Source organism: Mastomys coucha, unplaced genomic scaffold (genome assembly GCF_008632895.1).
Source record: "Mastomys coucha isolate ucsf_1 unplaced genomic scaffold, UCSF_Mcou_1 pScaffold22, whole genome shotgun sequence".
Lineage (NCBI taxonomy): Eukaryota > Metazoa > Chordata > Mammalia > Rodentia > Muridae > Mastomys > Mastomys coucha.
Genome location: NW_022196905.1, coordinates 208,908,472 through 208,924,604, shown reverse-complemented (window position 1 = coordinate 208,924,604; position 16,133 = coordinate 208,908,472). Strand labels below are relative to the sequence as shown.

At 48.0% G+C, this 16,133-nt stretch overlaps 1 protein-coding gene across 4 annotated transcripts in view; it reads right to left on the bottom strand.

Moving 5' to 3' along the window:
- Positions 1 to 16,133, bottom strand: part of Sugp1 (SURP and G-patch domain containing 1) — a 29,125-nt gene that overhangs the window by 1,383 nt on the left and 11,609 nt on the right. For all 4 annotated transcript variants that reach the window (XM_031340064.1, XM_031340065.1, XM_031340066.1 and 1 more), the window contains exons 5-12: positions 13,818 to 14,036; positions 10,754 to 10,877; positions 10,299 to 10,399; positions 9,498 to 9,621; positions 5,241 to 5,602; positions 1,032 to 1,138; positions 414 to 591; positions 111 to 217 (exon numbers count right to left, since the gene is read on the bottom strand). In XM_031340064.1, coding sequence (XP_031195924.1) covers positions 111 to 217; positions 414 to 591; positions 1,032 to 1,138; positions 5,241 to 5,602; positions 9,498 to 9,621; positions 10,299 to 10,399; positions 10,754 to 10,877; positions 13,818 to 14,036 — 1,322 coding nt within the window. The remainder of the gene's footprint in view (positions 1 to 110; positions 218 to 413; positions 592 to 1,031; positions 1,139 to 5,240; positions 5,603 to 9,497; positions 9,622 to 10,298; positions 10,400 to 10,753; positions 10,878 to 13,817; positions 14,037 to 16,133) is intronic.

Here is a 16,133-nt window from a genome sequence, read left to right as displayed (position 1 = left end):
AAAAAGCTATCCCTGGGCCCCAGCTCTGAAAGTGTGATTTCCCTCTGGCTGGAAGACACTGTACTATGCTAATTCCCTTCCTGTCAGTGCCTGCCCATCAGCTTCCCCACCTTCAGGGCCTTGAAGGTCTCCATGAACTTCTCCAGCTCATCAGGGGGTAGAAAGTCACCGATGAAGTGCTTGCCCCGACCCATCTGTGTCAGCTGCTCTGCCCACTCTGCTCAGAGAGGAGAGGAAGATGAGTGGTAAGGGATGAGGCCGTAGTCCATAGTAATGGTGCTACTTCTGGACTGCTTGTGAAGATTCACCCCCCTCACTGAGGAGAGAGAGGCAGAGGTGAAGCCTCTGAACCGTGTGCCACGGCCAAGTGGTGCAGGTAAGTGGGGTTCACCCTCCTTTCATGCCCCACTTACCCCGTGTCTTGTCCATCTCCATGCGTCGCAGCTGGTGCTCCCAGGTGCCCAGTTCACTGTCTACCTCCTCATCACTGTCATAGCCATGCTGGTGTTGCTGCAGCGCCTTCTCCCACAGCAGCTGCATATCTTGCATGGCACGCTTGTGCTGCATAATCATGTCATACATCTGCTGCATCTGTGGAGTGGGCAGGCAAGTGCTTACTGAGAATATCTCCTTGCTCAGAAGAGCAGGGCAGGGGAAGAAATGCAGCAGCCTGTCACATCCATGTCCCAGCATGGATAGGGACTCTCAGTCACAGAACAAGGACAGTAGCTGATATCAGGCTGCAGGCCTATGGCAAGGTGGGGCTAGGGGCTCTGATCCCACTTAATCTTAATGGTGAGGTCTGACATCAATGTCTCAGATCATCAGGGTCCCAGAGCAAAAAAAAGGAGAATACCCAGACACTGGAGGAAGCTGGGGAAGGGGAGAGCAAATGGGAGACCTCTCTTTAGGAACAGTCTATAGGTCCTGGGGACTTGCCTGTCAGGGACTCCTCAGATAGCACTCATACATCGATACTCATGTGACCCTTCATCTTTGGGCAGAGCTGAGTCATCCACCTATGGCCTTACCTCCTGCTGCTCCTTCAGCTGCTTCTTTTGTGCATCAGACAGCTCTGTGACACCCACCAGGCCCACAGGTTTCCCCTTCTCATAGCCAAGCCCCTTGAGATCCTGAACTAGAACCAGAAAACAGAGGACAGGACATTAAGAAAGTGGCACTCCCCCCATGGCACCCCATGCAGGAAACTCTCCTGTGGACGTCCTCATGTGCTCTGGTTATTCACATCTTTAGAACGCCTCCAAGGACGCTTCACAACCCCTTAGCCACACACAGATGTGGCTAAGGATCAGAGAGGGCCCCATATCCCTGCCCCAAGTCCTCACTCAACACCACACGCTAATGATGACAGGACAGAGGCCTAGCAAAGCAACATAAAGGAGCTGAGTTATGTACATGCCCATGAGCCATGCACATGCTATCTGGTGTAGATGCCCATTGGATTTAGTCTGACATAAGACTCTACCAAGTGGCTCCCTCGGGGAAGATAACCAGCTATCCTCAAAGCTACTGACATTTAAATTTTGCATTATCTTTTGAACTTGGGGCAGAGCTGCACTGAACCATGAGGAAAGTGCTGTGATAGCCTGTCTGGTTGACGGAAGCCACCAAACACCTCTGGGAAGGGAAGCCAGATCTTTACATGCTTACACAGAGTGCTCTAGGAAAGGGCTGAGTTCAAGTCCTAGGGCTGGGGTACTGCCCTTCAGAATTGCCCACTAGGGATGGATGAGGTTCAGGGGGAACAGTGTTTGGCCCGCATACATGAAGCCCCAGGCTTTCCTAGGCTCCCAGTGTACCCCTGATCTTTGCTTGAGAAGCTGCAGGAGCACACATGGGTGTGGGAACCCATGAGGCTGAGAAGAAGGGACCTTTTTTTTGCCACTCAACCAGACAGGCAGTGAGTGCTCTCAGACAAAGACAACACAGAAACCATTGGGATGTAAACCTTGGCCCACTGTCTGGGGCCTGTGCTGCTACTCTGGACAACAGCTTTGGTGCCCTCGTCTTCAGGGCTCTGGATTTTCTGTGGCCAGCAGAAGCACCCAGCCGTAAGGGGCAGGCTGTTTCTTAGCCCCCAACTGGCACTATCAAGCTCAGGAGCTTTTCTCCTTGGTTAAAAAGCCCTCTCAGGGTAGGGCTAGAGATGACTGGCCCTCAGAGCTAGCCAGGATGCGCACCCACAGGCCCCAGGAGAATACGCTTTCCTGTGGAGCTATCCTGGCTGGTCTTATGTAGTTATTTGAGAAGAAAGAACGTTGACTGAGAAAATGCCTCTATAAGATCTGGCTGTTCACAAACCAATAGAGTATTTTCTTAATTAGTGATTGATGGGGGAGGGTTTAGCCCATCACAGACGGTGCCATCCCTGGGTTGGTGGTCCTGGGTCCTGCAAAAAAGTAAAGCAAGCCACACAGAGAAGCCAGTAAGCAGCACCCCTCTGTGGCCTCTGCATCAGCTCCTGCCTCCAGGTTCCTGCCCTGTTGGAGTTCCTGTTCTGACTTCCTTCACTGATGAACAATGATGTGAAAGTATTAGCCAAATAAATTCTTTCTTCCACAACTTGCTTTTGTTGATGGTGTTTCATCATAGCAATAGTAACCTTAACTAAGACAGGGGCCATTTTCTTACTAATGTGAATGACTGGGAAGGGGGATGGTGGTGGGTAGGAGGATGAGCCAGATGGCAGGCAAAGTTCCTCAGTCATTGACTCTCAGCTTAGATGACAGAAGACCATCCCATACCCATGTGAGCTTGTGGCAAGAAATAAGAGATATGCTGGCTGTCCCTCAAACTGCTGTGAAGAGTAAAGGTCAAAGGTGACTGTGCTAGCTATGGTAGCTCCTTATCTGAATATTTCCTGAATATTCTATGATGAGGACGTAAGCCATGTGCTTGCCTAGGACAGAGACTAGGACCACCTGTGTGACCTGGAACAGAGGCTGACTGCAAACCATACACACAGACAGACAAGACAGAAACAGACACGCTTCTAGCATACACATGGCGGAACACACCTTTAATCCTAGCATTTGGGAGGCAGAAGCAGACTGATCTTGAGTTCAAGGTCAGCCTAGTTTACCTAGTGGCTTCCAAGCTGTACAATGAGACCCTAATTCACTGACTGAAAAGATCACCACCAACAAATCGACTGGGATGGAGATGGCTCAGCAATGGGTGGTAGGTGCTCTTCCAGAGAACATGGGGTTCATTTCCCACCATCTACATGGTGGTCACAACCAACTGTAACTCCAGCTCCAGGGGATCTGATGCCACCTTCTTCTAGGCTTTGAATGTGTCAATCATGCATATGGTGCAGAAACCACCTTTCCTGTGGAGCTGTACTGGCTGGTTTTATGTATGTTATTTAAGAAGAGGGAACTGTGGACTCATACACATTTTAAAAAGCCTCCAAAACACATTAAGCAAAAGTTGACAGCACTGAAGGGGAAAGAGCATCCTGCAGGTTAGAGAGTGTAATGTGCTACTTTTACACCAGCAGCTGTGGGGGGAGCCCAGGACCTGTAATGACTGACAAGACAGCTTTCACTGCTGAGCCATACCACAACCCTGAAAATGGCATTTCTAACAATGGGTACAGCAACTACATAAAACATCACCAAGAGCTGAGGCTAGAGTGGTGGCAGTGGACTTGTTCAGCATGGTGGAGAGGACTCGATCCAGAGAGCACACAGATATATAAAACAAAAAGCCTAGTGGCAAAAAGACTGAAAGCTTTCCTGGAAAACTGAGGAGCGAGAGAAGATGCCTGGCTGGGTGGTGGTGGCGCACACCTTTAATCCCAGCACTTGGGAGGCAGAGGCAGGCGGATTTCTGAGTTTGAGGCCAGCCTGGTCTACAGAGTGAGTTCCAGGACAGCCAGGGCTATACAGAGAAACCCTGTCTCGAAAAAACAAAAAAAAAAAACAAAAAAAAAAAAAAAAAAAAAAAGGAAAAAAAAAAAAAGAGAGAAGATGCCTGTTTGTGTTTTCTTAAGTCATATGGTGATACACAGATCCTAACCAGAGTGAAGTTAAGAAGACAAATGGGTCCAACTCCAGACAGATATCAGACCTGCCACCTGCAAGAGACAGCTGTTCATGGAAACCCAATCCAGCCATAGTGGGACACATATCATCTCAGCACCGGGAGGTGGAAGCAGGAGGATCAGAAGTTTCAGTCAGTCTCAGTCACATAGTAGAAATTTGAAAACAGCTTTGGTTATATAAGACTCTGCCTCAAAAGAGACTAGAGAACTGGAAATATGCCTCAGTGCTTAAGAGCACTGGCTGCTCTTCCAGAGGACCTGGGCTTGATTCCTAGCTCCCACATGGAAGCTCACAACCACCTATAACTCCAGTCCCAGGGGACAGGCTACCTTCTTCTGGCCTCTGTGAGCAACACATATATGTAGCTCACAGATATACATGCAGACCTGTCGCCTGAAAACTCAGAAGCTGCACTGTATCAAGCCTGCCTAGCATGCTCAAGGCCCCCGGTTTGACACTGTATCAAAAGCAATGTATCATCTGTCCTCTGATGTTCTTGTTGTTTGGGGAGGCATCTTCAATATGCCGACCTGGCTAGCCTAGAGCTTACTATGTAGACAGAACTGGCCCCAAACTCAAAAGATTAACCTGCCCCTGCCTCCTGAATGCTGGGATTAAACTGTGTGTTATCATGTCCAGCACACTATAACCCTTAACCTTATTTCCTTGCCCACCATACACACCTTCTGGAGTAAAATGCTACTTACTACACTTTGCCAAGAACGGAAGAACATACCATCCCAGGATCATGGAGGTAGAGGGTTGGGGATCTGGTCATCCTCAGTTACATGAGACTCTCAAAACATTGCCCACCAAACCAAAAACTACAATGAGACTGTTTCACACCTACTAGGATGGACATGTGTGTATGTGTATGTTTTGAGACAGGACTGGCCTGGAACTTTCAATTCCCCTGATATTGCTTTCTGGGATAAATGGCTATGCCACCAAGCTTGGCTCTGAGTATGTACCTGTATAAAAGGGCCATGGATAGTCACAGGCTTTGGTGTTGGCGTGATCCTAGATCCAATCCCCACTAGAGACTGAGGGCCAGTTCCAGTTGCACAGGTGTCTATACACAAATAGTCCAGAGTACCCAGCCAGAGAAGGGAGTAAAAGGTGGCCCATGCTCTCAAATAACCCCCAGGACCACCAATAAAGGGCCCCCACCTGACAGAGGTGAAGGTGAGGCATCTATGTCCCTCTGTGCCAGTTCAGCAGGTGGAAGCTCCACTTTTTCTTCTTCAGGCCCCCACCGGCTCTTCCGCTTCCTCTTCACAGCGGCTGTGGCGGTAGGCTTCCCAGGGATGGATGAAGTGGGGTTGACAGCAGGCGCTGGGGCCACTGGAGTGGGGCAGGCAGTGATGGGGGGCACAGCCCCTGACAGGGCTTCTGGGGCAGACTTTCGCCGCAGGCTGAGGTTGGGAGAAGGAGCAGGGAGGGAGCCTGTGGAGCCCGCCTTGGCTTTCCGGAACTCCTCCAGCTTTTGCCTGTAGTATCTGTACCCTTGGCTGTTGGAATCATAGAGAAAACTGCAAAAAAATAAAAAATAAAAAATAAATGGGGGACACCATAGCTAGGATGAGACCTGGACCTGCTACTGGGGTCAGAACAGATATGCACTCAGGGTTGTAAGCATCACTGTTTAGTCAGGCTCACCCAGAGGCTACTGCAAGCCTGGCCACCTATTTAGGTGCCATCAGTCATCGAGGTTCCTGCTGGGGATGTGACAGGCACCCTCAGAGCCTCCAACACAGCAATGACCTTACATCAGAAAATCCTTGGTAACTGTACATAGATCTTGGATACCCCTCTTTCAAATATCTCCAGTGAATCCCCACAGGTTGACAATGAAGGACACAGGTTGGGGCTCCAGCCCCACCTTAGAGTAAGTGGCTTGGAGGCAGAAGCACTCTTCCCCTAGAAACTGTAGGCAGAAAGCTCACCTTTGTCCTGAGGCAGCTGGGAATACAGTAGAACTGAGTGACAAAGATGCCAGCTCTTCTCCACTCCCTGTTTCTCTTACAGGGTAGAATGGAGTAACTTGGCCCAGTGTTCCCAATTTCATGTGGCAAATACCAAGAAAAATCCTGGATTGAGGAGCAGACCTGTACCCATGGACCTGGAGGCTGGTCCCAGCAGAGTTGTACCTTCGGTCACCCAGGGCCTGCCTGAAGCCTGATACTATCTAACTCTCTTGTGCTCAGGTGCTGTCTCTCCTATAAAATGGTGTAATTTAAACAGAGCCCATACACCTTCCTGAGGGAAAAAATGAGCTGCAAATGACTCAGAATGTCTGACACAACAGCAACAGAGTTACTCTGTGCTATTCAGGGAATAATTATTATAGTCTGCACACACATAGCAGAGGTAGGTTGCCTTTGAATAGTTTCGCCATGTAGCTCACAAAATGCTTGGTGGGGCACCAGAGGATGCAGAAGATGACAGCACAGGATCAGATACTGTGGATCTCTCCCGTATAAGCAAAGACCCCTAAAAGCCCTCTGAGACAGCTAGAAGAAACCTGCTAATATCTGCCATTTGGAAGGGGCAGGACAGAAAGAGTAGGAGATGGTGGTGTCTCCTTTGTATTCCTGAGCCATAGTATATAAGCATGACCAAAAAGGCCACTTGTAAAAGAGACAAGGGGGTTGGAAAGATGACTCCAGGGTTAAGAGCACTGGTTGCTCTTACGTAAGTCTAGGGTTTGGTTCCCAGCATCCACATGGCAGCTCACAGCAGTATCATTCCTCAGGCTCTGACATCCTCTTCTTCTGGCCTCCATCACATGTTACACGTATATGCATGCAGGGAGTGTTAAAACTAATAAAATATAAAATAAAAAGATTTTTTTTTTTTTAAAAAAAGTAAGAGACAAAGCTATAGCCTTTAATTCTCTAATTTGGGAGGCAAACATAGAAGGATTTTTAAATCCAAGGTCAGTGTTTCTAGACAAGCCAGAACTGCATAGTGAGACACATGTACACCCACCTACCCATCCTAGGCTCATGCCTTTAATCCCAGCACTTGCTTGAAGGTAGAGGCAGGTGTGAGTTCTAGGCCAACCAACTAGGGCTACATAAAGAAACCCTGTCTTGAAAGACGAAAACAACCCCCCCCACCCCCCCCATAAAACTAAACCAAAAAACCTACTAAAGTAAACTAAAAGTAAGCTCCCATCTTCTGGTATTTTTACCATGGACTGCAGAATAAGAAACCAATCAAGCCGGGCAGTGGCGGTACATGCCTTTAATCCCAACACTTGGGAAGGCAGAGCAGGAGGATTTCTGACTTGGAGGCCAGCCTGGTCTACATACAGAGTTAGTTTCAGGACAGCCAGGGCTACACAGAAAAACCTTGTCTAAAAAAAAAAAAATCAAACCAAACCAAACCAAAAAAAGAACTTAGTATGCCAGAACTGAATCTGGCTTTCTGATTTGTGGTTACAAAGGGTTTTTTTTTCTTTTTGTTGTTGTGTGTTTTGAGATAAGGTTTCACTATGTAGCCCTGGCTGGCCTTAAACTCACAAATCCATCTGCCTCTCCTCTGGGAATAAACCACAACATCCAACTCACAAAGCATTTAACTGGGGTATCCAAGGGACCAGGAGTGATGGGCACACCTTCTAAGACAGGAATGCTAAGACAGGTGGACTGGAATACACAGAGGAGTTACCAGCAACATGTCTACATGGCAAGCCCGGGCTTTATGGCTACCTCATATGTAATCCCAAGATGGTTAGTTTTCAATGTCAACTTGACACAGTCTAGAATCATTTGGGAAGAGTATCTCAATGGGGGACTGTGGACATGTCTGAGAGTCGCTTTGACTACATTGGTTGGATGAAGAGCTGCTTCCTGTGGGAGGAACCATTCCCTGCACAGAGGAATGGTTATAACACTCTATAACACTCTATAACAGCCTGGAGGAAGTATGCTGAGCACATTTACTGTTCTCTTCTTGACTGGCTGTGACTAGCTACTGTAAGTTACTGCTGCCTTTCTCCTCTGAGAGCCCAGATAAACCCCTTTCCCCTAAGTTGCTTTTGTCAGGCAACTTTTTCACAACAATAGGAAATAAAATTACCTCAGCAAGTAAGGCTGAGCTGTCCATTTCATGTGAACTCATGCTGTGTGGGCCAGAAAACAAATGCCCCATTTCCTTCCCCAACCTAGTGAGTCATGAGGATGAGTGTGGGAATAGTTTTCTGTCAGCCACCTTTTTGTCAGCCTTCCTGCATCCCAGGTTGGCTCATCGTCAATGACAGCTTGTTCTAAGGCTAGGCATCTACTGCCAGACCCTCCATGCAGACAAAGGGCCAGGCAGGAGGCTTAGGTCAGTAACAGGCTGGATGGGGCTAGACCTTGACCTCCTGAGAGTCAGGAGATCACAGAACAATCCCATCACTCTTCTCAACTGTCTGTGCCAGACAGACCTCTATAGCAAACTGAACATGAAAATCAAGAGTTCTTCTTTAAGTGAGCTCAATTAGATAACTTAACGGGGTCTATTGGGCTGTGTTGGTAGCACACAGCTGTCATACCAGATTCAACAGACTAATGTAGGAGAAGTAGGAGTTGCAGGTAGTTCTCACTACAGTTAGACTCTGATGACCCCTTCAGTCCCACAGCATACTGCCCTCTAGACCACAGAGCAGATGGCAGAATGAGTCTGAACTTCAGGATTACCTCATAGGTGGGTCTGAAAGTGATCTAGGCCTCTTTGGGATCAGAACACAGGATGCATCCCCTCTCCTCACACCTGAAGACTCCTGATCCCTATGCTCCCTCATCATAAAAGACATCCCAAGACAACATAAACCCTTTTATGAGCCATGAGTCCAGCCTGCCCCCAGCCAGCAACTGCCAGGCAACAAAGTAATTGCTATGTAAGACACATAGGAGAAAGAGACCTAAAAATCCAGTGTCTGTTCAGATACCACTACAGAAACACATTCATGAGCTCTGGAGTCAGAAACTCCCAGGCTAGCCCAGTGTGGTAGCACTTGGGAGGCAGAGGTAGGATCATCTAGAGTTCCAGGCCAGCTTGGTCTACAGAGCTAGTTCTAGGACAGCCACGGCTACATAGTGAGACCCTGTCTCTTAATAAGAAAAAAGAAAAAAAGAAACTCCTAGGTTAGAGTCCCTGTCCTGTACTTTCTTCTGCATAAGCCACGGCTTAGGTGAGCTGAATGTGAAATATCTCCTACAAGCTAACTTAAGTTATGGTGACACCCTGGAGGGAGCCTTCAGGGTGCCTTCGGCTGTGATCTGGCCCCTGATCCAGGTGTGCTCTGCTTCCTTGCCGTGAAGACACCATAAACCATTCTGCTTTCCCAGTCACAAGAGAGGACAGCATCCAAAACTGAGTCAAAACAAACCTTTGCTCCCTCCAGTCCACTGTCCATATTTGCACCCAGAGCCTTACCTGAAGGCCTGATTCTCACGGTTGTTCTGGAGGGCGATGGTCTCCACTTCAGGACCCCCGTCTGCTATGAACCTGGCCAACTTTTCTGCAAGGTTCTTGGCTTCTTCGTCCTCTGGGGGTGAAACTTTAAGCAGGCTGTCAGTACTGAGCTCAACTCACCACACCCAACAGCCTAATTCCTGCTAAAAGCCCCTCGGAAGTGAGCGGGGCTTGGCTTAAGAACGGTGCAAAGAGAGACAGGCAAACAGGAATCAGATTACTATTGGGACCAAAGCCAGAGAAATATCACAACTATACAATCCCACCCCACCCGCCCCACCTCAAAAGTACATGGCACTGGGGGGCTCACCCTCTTTTCCTGGGGAGGACAAAGCAGAAGTGTGAAGTGATTCAATTATGTTTCACGTGTCAGACTCCTGTTGCCCATCAGAGCCCCTGACCCACAGACCCATCATATCCACCTCCTGCTGTTTATCCGTAGCCCACCCTCTTGGCCTCAGGTACCACACCTGCCCTGGGCACATATGGAGCTAAAGATGACTAAATCTTGTCAGAATGACAAGCAAATGTTCCCTAGGCCCATTCCCATGTTTGAATGAGCATCTGTACAGAACCCCAGCCCCCATGGGGCTCCTGACATGCCACAACCCTACACCTTAGAGCCAAGCCTGATGTTCAGAATACAGTTAGGCCCTGGGGGGTATATTGGTGTACCCACAGGGAAACTCCCACTGCCCATGAGAGCATAGGCTTTGGCTGCCCACATACCACAGTGTTCCCTGCCTTCCTATGACCACTTACCTTTCTGGGTGGCTGCCTGTGGCTTTTGGGCTTCTTTCCTGATCTCAGCTACCTTCTTTCTGTAGTACAGGAATTCCCTGCTATTCTTATCATGTAAAAATCTGGAAAGAAGATTTGGACATTGGAAATGAGTTTCAGTGGTAGGTGAAGCTGAGGCTTCACTGCAGAGCCCTAATAAGCAGGGCATTCAGAAAGTGCCTAAGGCTGGGTGCACAAGCAGCAGAGTGAGACCCTGGAGTCTAACCCCAGCACTTCCTCCCGAATTACAGAAATATCCTCCTTTGGGGCCGGGATGTGGCTCAACATTAGAGTCCTTGCTTAGCACACAAGAGGCCCTGAGCTTTAGCCAGAGCTCCACAGACAGGGAGGTCCCTGGCCCAGGCTGGGTCTAGTTTCCACAATTATATGTATGACCACAAATGTGAGCAGCATGGCACTGCCCCAGCAGTACTCACGTGAAGGCCGGGTTATCCTTGTAGTCCTCCATAGCTACTTTCTCTAGCTCAGGGCCTCCTTCTGCCACAAAACGGGCCAGCTTCTCTATCACTCTCCGAGTCTCGGCTCCCTCTGGGGGTGAAACTTTAAGGAGGCTGTCAGTACAGGGCTCCAACTCACACACCCAACAGTCACTAGGTACAATCTCTCTATAGACCGCAATGACAGAGGAGAGGACTGGGAGAAGCAGGAGGCTGCTGACTACCCATACACACAGCTCTGTGGAGGTGTGCTTGGTCTCCACAATCAGATAATCTGGCAGGTGACAGGTGTCAGGGCCTCTAGCAGTTAGGTAAGCCATCTTCAAGGGCCGCTGGGAAGTGTGTGTGTGGGTGTGTGTGTGGGTGTGTGTTCTGTCTGTCTGTCTGTCTGTCTCTGTATGTGTGTGTATGTGTGGCTTAATGTCCTTTACAAAAATTATCTTTAAGCTTTTCTAAGTGTATACGGTGACAATAGAAGCCAAAAAAAAAAGGGTGTTGGATCCCCTGAAACTGGAGTTAAGGGTGTGAGATACCATGTAGGTCCTTTGAACCGAACCCACATCCTTTTTAAGAGCAGCTGGTACTCAAACCATTAAACAACCTTGCTAGCTCTACAGTTTTTTGCTTTCTTTTGAATTTGCTAGTTTTCAGCATAATGCATTGGTTCCTTTTCATTCTAGGTCTCCCCCTTCCACTCAGGGATTTTATTTTGTTTCTCAGTGTAGTCCTGGAAATCCTGGAAAGACTTGGAAATAAGGATGGCCTTGAACTCTACCTGTCTCCAGAGTGCTGGAGTTAAAGGTGTAAGCCACCATGCCCAGGTGCTTTTAAAAGATGGTGACTTCTTTTGTACGTATATGCAAATGTATGTGTGCGCATGTGAAGATGAGGCCAAAGTAGTTCTTCAACCTTTTTTCTTTCCTTTTGTCTTTTTAAAAGATTTAGTTTGTTTTTGAGTGTTTTGTCAGTGTGCATGTCTATGTGCTATGTAAATGGTGGCTGCAAATGGTTTTGAGTCATCATGTGGGCACTAGGAACCAAACTCGGTTCTCTGAAAGAGCAGCAAGTGCTTTTAATTGTTGAACCATCTCCCCAACTTTTTTATTTTCTTTTTTAAATTTTAATTTCTGATTTAGTGTCTCCCCTGGAATTTGTCAAGTATACTAAGCTGGCTGGCTGGTAAGCCCTACCTGTCTCTACAGCGCCAGCATTGTGATTATAGCAATGTCACCACATCCAGTATTTTCTTTTGCTCTTCAATGTGGGATTTGCACTCAAACCAAGCAGGTCCCCATGCTTAGGAGCCGTGAGAAAGCCAAGTACTTTCCTGACTGAGCTATCTTTCCAGCTCTAACAACATCTCCTTTAAAAATGATTACACATAGCCAGACGGTGGTGGCGCACGCCTTTAATCCCAGCACTGGGGAGGCAGAGGCAGGCGGATTTCTGAGTTCAAGGCCAGCCTGGTCTACAGAGTGAGTTCCAGGACAGCCAGGGCTATACAGAGAAACCCTGTCTCGAAAAACCAAAAAAAAAAAAAAAAGATTACACACCCTGATCTGAAGGCTGGATGGACTTCATTTCACTATCTTGAAGCTGGCTCCCAAGTACTCTGGACATAATCCCAGATATTTCTGCTGGACTCCTCCTTGACCCTGCCATACAGCACTCTAGGATAATCTCCTGTAATCTCTTGCACCCCCATACACTTACAGCCAGCGGTTTGGCAAATGGTCTGTTTGTGCTGGGAAACTATGCTGGCAGCTCTGGGCACCAGGACAACCACTCAAGCTCAAGCTCTACCTCATAGATATAATGTTAAATTTTTGTTTGTTTTGTTTTGTTTTGAGACACATATCCATACCTGGACTAGTTTAAGGTTAGCCTAAATTCCCCATCCTCTTGCTTCAACCTTCTGAGTACTGCAATAACAGACTTTTACCACCATGCGTTATGCTGTTCTGAGAATGGGATCCAGGATTTTGTACCTGCTAGACAAGTACTGTACCAGCTGAGCCGCATCCCCAGCCCAAGATATCTCTTTACAGGAGGATAAGCTGCCTGTATGAGGCAGGTGGGACTTGCTTTTGTAGTTCTCTTTGCCTAGTCCTAAGGCCGAGTCTGTCAGTCACAGTAATGGATAATGTCCTTTTATGAGAATCACAAGGAAAATAGCTCACGGTCAGCTGGTGTCTGGCCATTAGGGCAGATGTTGAGCCTATAGCTAATCTTATATTCCTTGTTGTTTGATTGCCAGGAAGCATAGTAATGGGATAAAGAGTATAAAGGCACATATGACCAGTGAGGGTCCAGTGAGTCCTGGGGCATTTTGTGCTGGATTTTCTTCCAGATTCATCTTCCTCCCACTTGCATAGTTAGAATACTACCTGATTAGCATGTACAGAAGCAGGTGTGTTTTAGGCCATTTCAATCAATGTCCCAAAAAGGTGCTAAGGCCTTAAGATGAGCCAGGAGGCCCCTTGTAGTGCATGAGCAGAGCCATGAGAAAGGACAGAACACCTAAGAAGTGCCCTCCAACCTACTCTGAGGACCCTCATTCAGAACAGGTTGACATGACATAGCTAATGATCACTCTGTCCTCTGTGTCAGGATGCACAGTCAATTCTCCATAGGGTCTTGCTGTATGTCACAGGGCCTTGTTCTTAATGACATGGAATGGGTTACTAGATGAGCCTCAGCACTGTCAGTCCGAGACCAGAGACCAACCCCCTATGTTGGAGTGCATCTTCCAATTTTCACATTCCAAACCCCTGGCCCAAAATGTGGAGACAGCCAAAGCAGCTCTTGCCTCAGTTTACATGAAGCACTGTCCAGGAAAGTCTTCTAGGATGGACTGGGACAGCAGGCACTGTTCTCAGAAGGGCTGCTCCAAAACTTGCCATGGTGGCTTACTCTGCCCCAACTTCAGAGTTTCACCTAGGCAAATGTGAGCTGCTGACCCAGCCACAGCACTTTGTCCCAGGTTCTAGGCACAGCTGGCATGATGGTGGGTAGAACAAGGCATGGCGGCTCTACAACTTACCTTTGATTTCCAGCCACTGTTCATAGTCCTCCTCCTCATCATCATCAGGGGACTGGAAGACACTCGGGCGGTGTGCAACAGGTAGCTGCTTGGCATGTGAGTAATTCTTCACAGGGCCCATTGGGCTACCCAGCCCCAGGCCTGTTCGCTTGCTGAGCAGGAGGGGTCTCTTCAAGGAGCTGGGTGTTGGCATGCTGGGAGGGGCACTGGGGGCTGAATCTGGGGTTGGAAAAAAGAAAACACACTGGAGATCTGCATATGGCACTTTTGTGGGCACACCGCCATTATACAAACAGCACACACATCCTAGACCTCTAAGCATCATCGAGTGCCACTTCTAGACCAGGGTTCCTAGCTGGAAGAAGATAAGTCTGGGCTTGGCAGGTGGCAGCTCGTGCTGGACATGCCTCTGCACACCACATCCAGAGTAGAAGGCAGGTCAGTTCCTAGGTGAGATTCCAGCCTCTACATTCCAGATCATAGCCTTTCTTTTAAAGAATTATTTTATATGTATGTGTGTGTGTGTGTGTATGAGTATACTGTAGCTGTCTTCAGACACACCAGAAGAGGGCATTGGATCCCATTATAGAAGATCGTGAGCCACCAAGTGGTTGCTGGGAATTGAACTCAGTACCTCTGGCAGAGCAGCCAGTGCTTCTAACCACTGAGCCATCTCTCCAGTCCAATCACAGTCTTTCTTAACTGGACCTGAGGACCTGAGGGTAAAGGACATAAATAGTATTTCTTCCCCTGACAAAGGTTGCAGTCAGCTTTAAAGTCTTTCAGTAACAAGGTCTAACTAGGCTGTGCGGCTTCCCTGTGCCTGGATTTCCACCTACTGGGGTAAGCTGGACAATGTGCTGGGGTACACATGGCCCCCTTCTAAGATCCCACATGTGGACAGGGCCTGGGGTTGAAGACCTATAATCCCAGCTATTCAGAAAACTGTGGCAAAAGGACTAAGTTCAAGACCAGCATGGGAGACAGAGTGAGTTCAAGAGCCAATTGGGAAACTAAGTCTTATCTCAAAAAGAAAAGCCAAATGAGGTTTCCTTTATGGTAGAGCACTTGTTGAACATTCATGAGAACCCAGGTTTAATACCACCCTCCCCCTCCAAAAAAACAAAACCAATCCCGTGGGTATGACAAGGCGAAGAAATTGTGATCCCTGAGGAGCAGTGTTGCTACACAAATGGGCAGGTGGGCTGGGGCACAGGAGGCTCCACACTCCAGACTTATCTTCCAAAGTATTGGTTTCTAAGTATAAAATGGGTTCCTGGCTACATGATGTCTCAGAAACTGAACTCAACCATAGATCTATAGGATCCCTCTGGGTATGAAGAGAATCCCTTCTCAAACAGAAAAGTGTCCAATGAGAGAGGCTATGATCTATCCCAAACAATGCTACACACTGCTGAGGACAAGATGACCACAGGACTCTCAGGCACTACTTGCCAGCAATGGATTCCTATGAGGTAGAGATGAGGGTGAGGGCTATGCCACAATTTCCCATGTGTTTTTCATTACTAAAAAGATCCAGTGCTGGAGAGGTGGCTCAGCAGTTAAGAGCACTAACTGCTCTTGCAGAAAACCTGGATCCAGTGCCCAATATCCATATCAAGTCTCTGACACCCAAAAGCTTCTGCAATCACAAGATGCACATGAACTCATACAGGCCCACAGGCATATGAATAAAAGTCAGATCTAAAAGTCTTAGTATAAAAAAGGCCGCCGGGCAGTGGTGGCGCACGCCTTTTATCCCAGCAACTGGGAGGCAGAGGCGTGAGTTGAGGCCACCCACTACATAGTAAGTTCCAGGATAACCAGGACAGGACTACATAATGAAGTCCTACCTTTTTTGCTGGCTATTGATGTTTATTTATTTATTTTAGATTTTTATGGTATGAGTGTTTTGGCTGCATGTGTATCTATGTACCATGTGTGTGCCTAGTATTCCCAAGATAAGCCTGTGCTGGATACCCTGGATATGAACCACCATGGCAGTACTAGGAACTGAACCTTGTTCTCTGCAAGGGCAACAAGTGCTCTTAGCAGCTGTGAGAGAACTTGTCAAAGAAAGAAAAGGAAGGAAGGAAGGAAGGACAAAAAACCTCAGAGGCTGGGCCTGTGCCTCAGTTGGCACTGTCATTAGGAACCATGAGACCTTCTAGGGATAGGCGGGCAGTAGGCTAGCTGACTGGTGCTCTCATGCTCTCTGTCTCCCTCCCTCTGTCCCCCACTGCAATCTCTCAAAGCCTGGTAGGACCACAGGGAGGCTCTCTGTTCTCTGGGTAGGGATATCATCCTCTTTGCTTG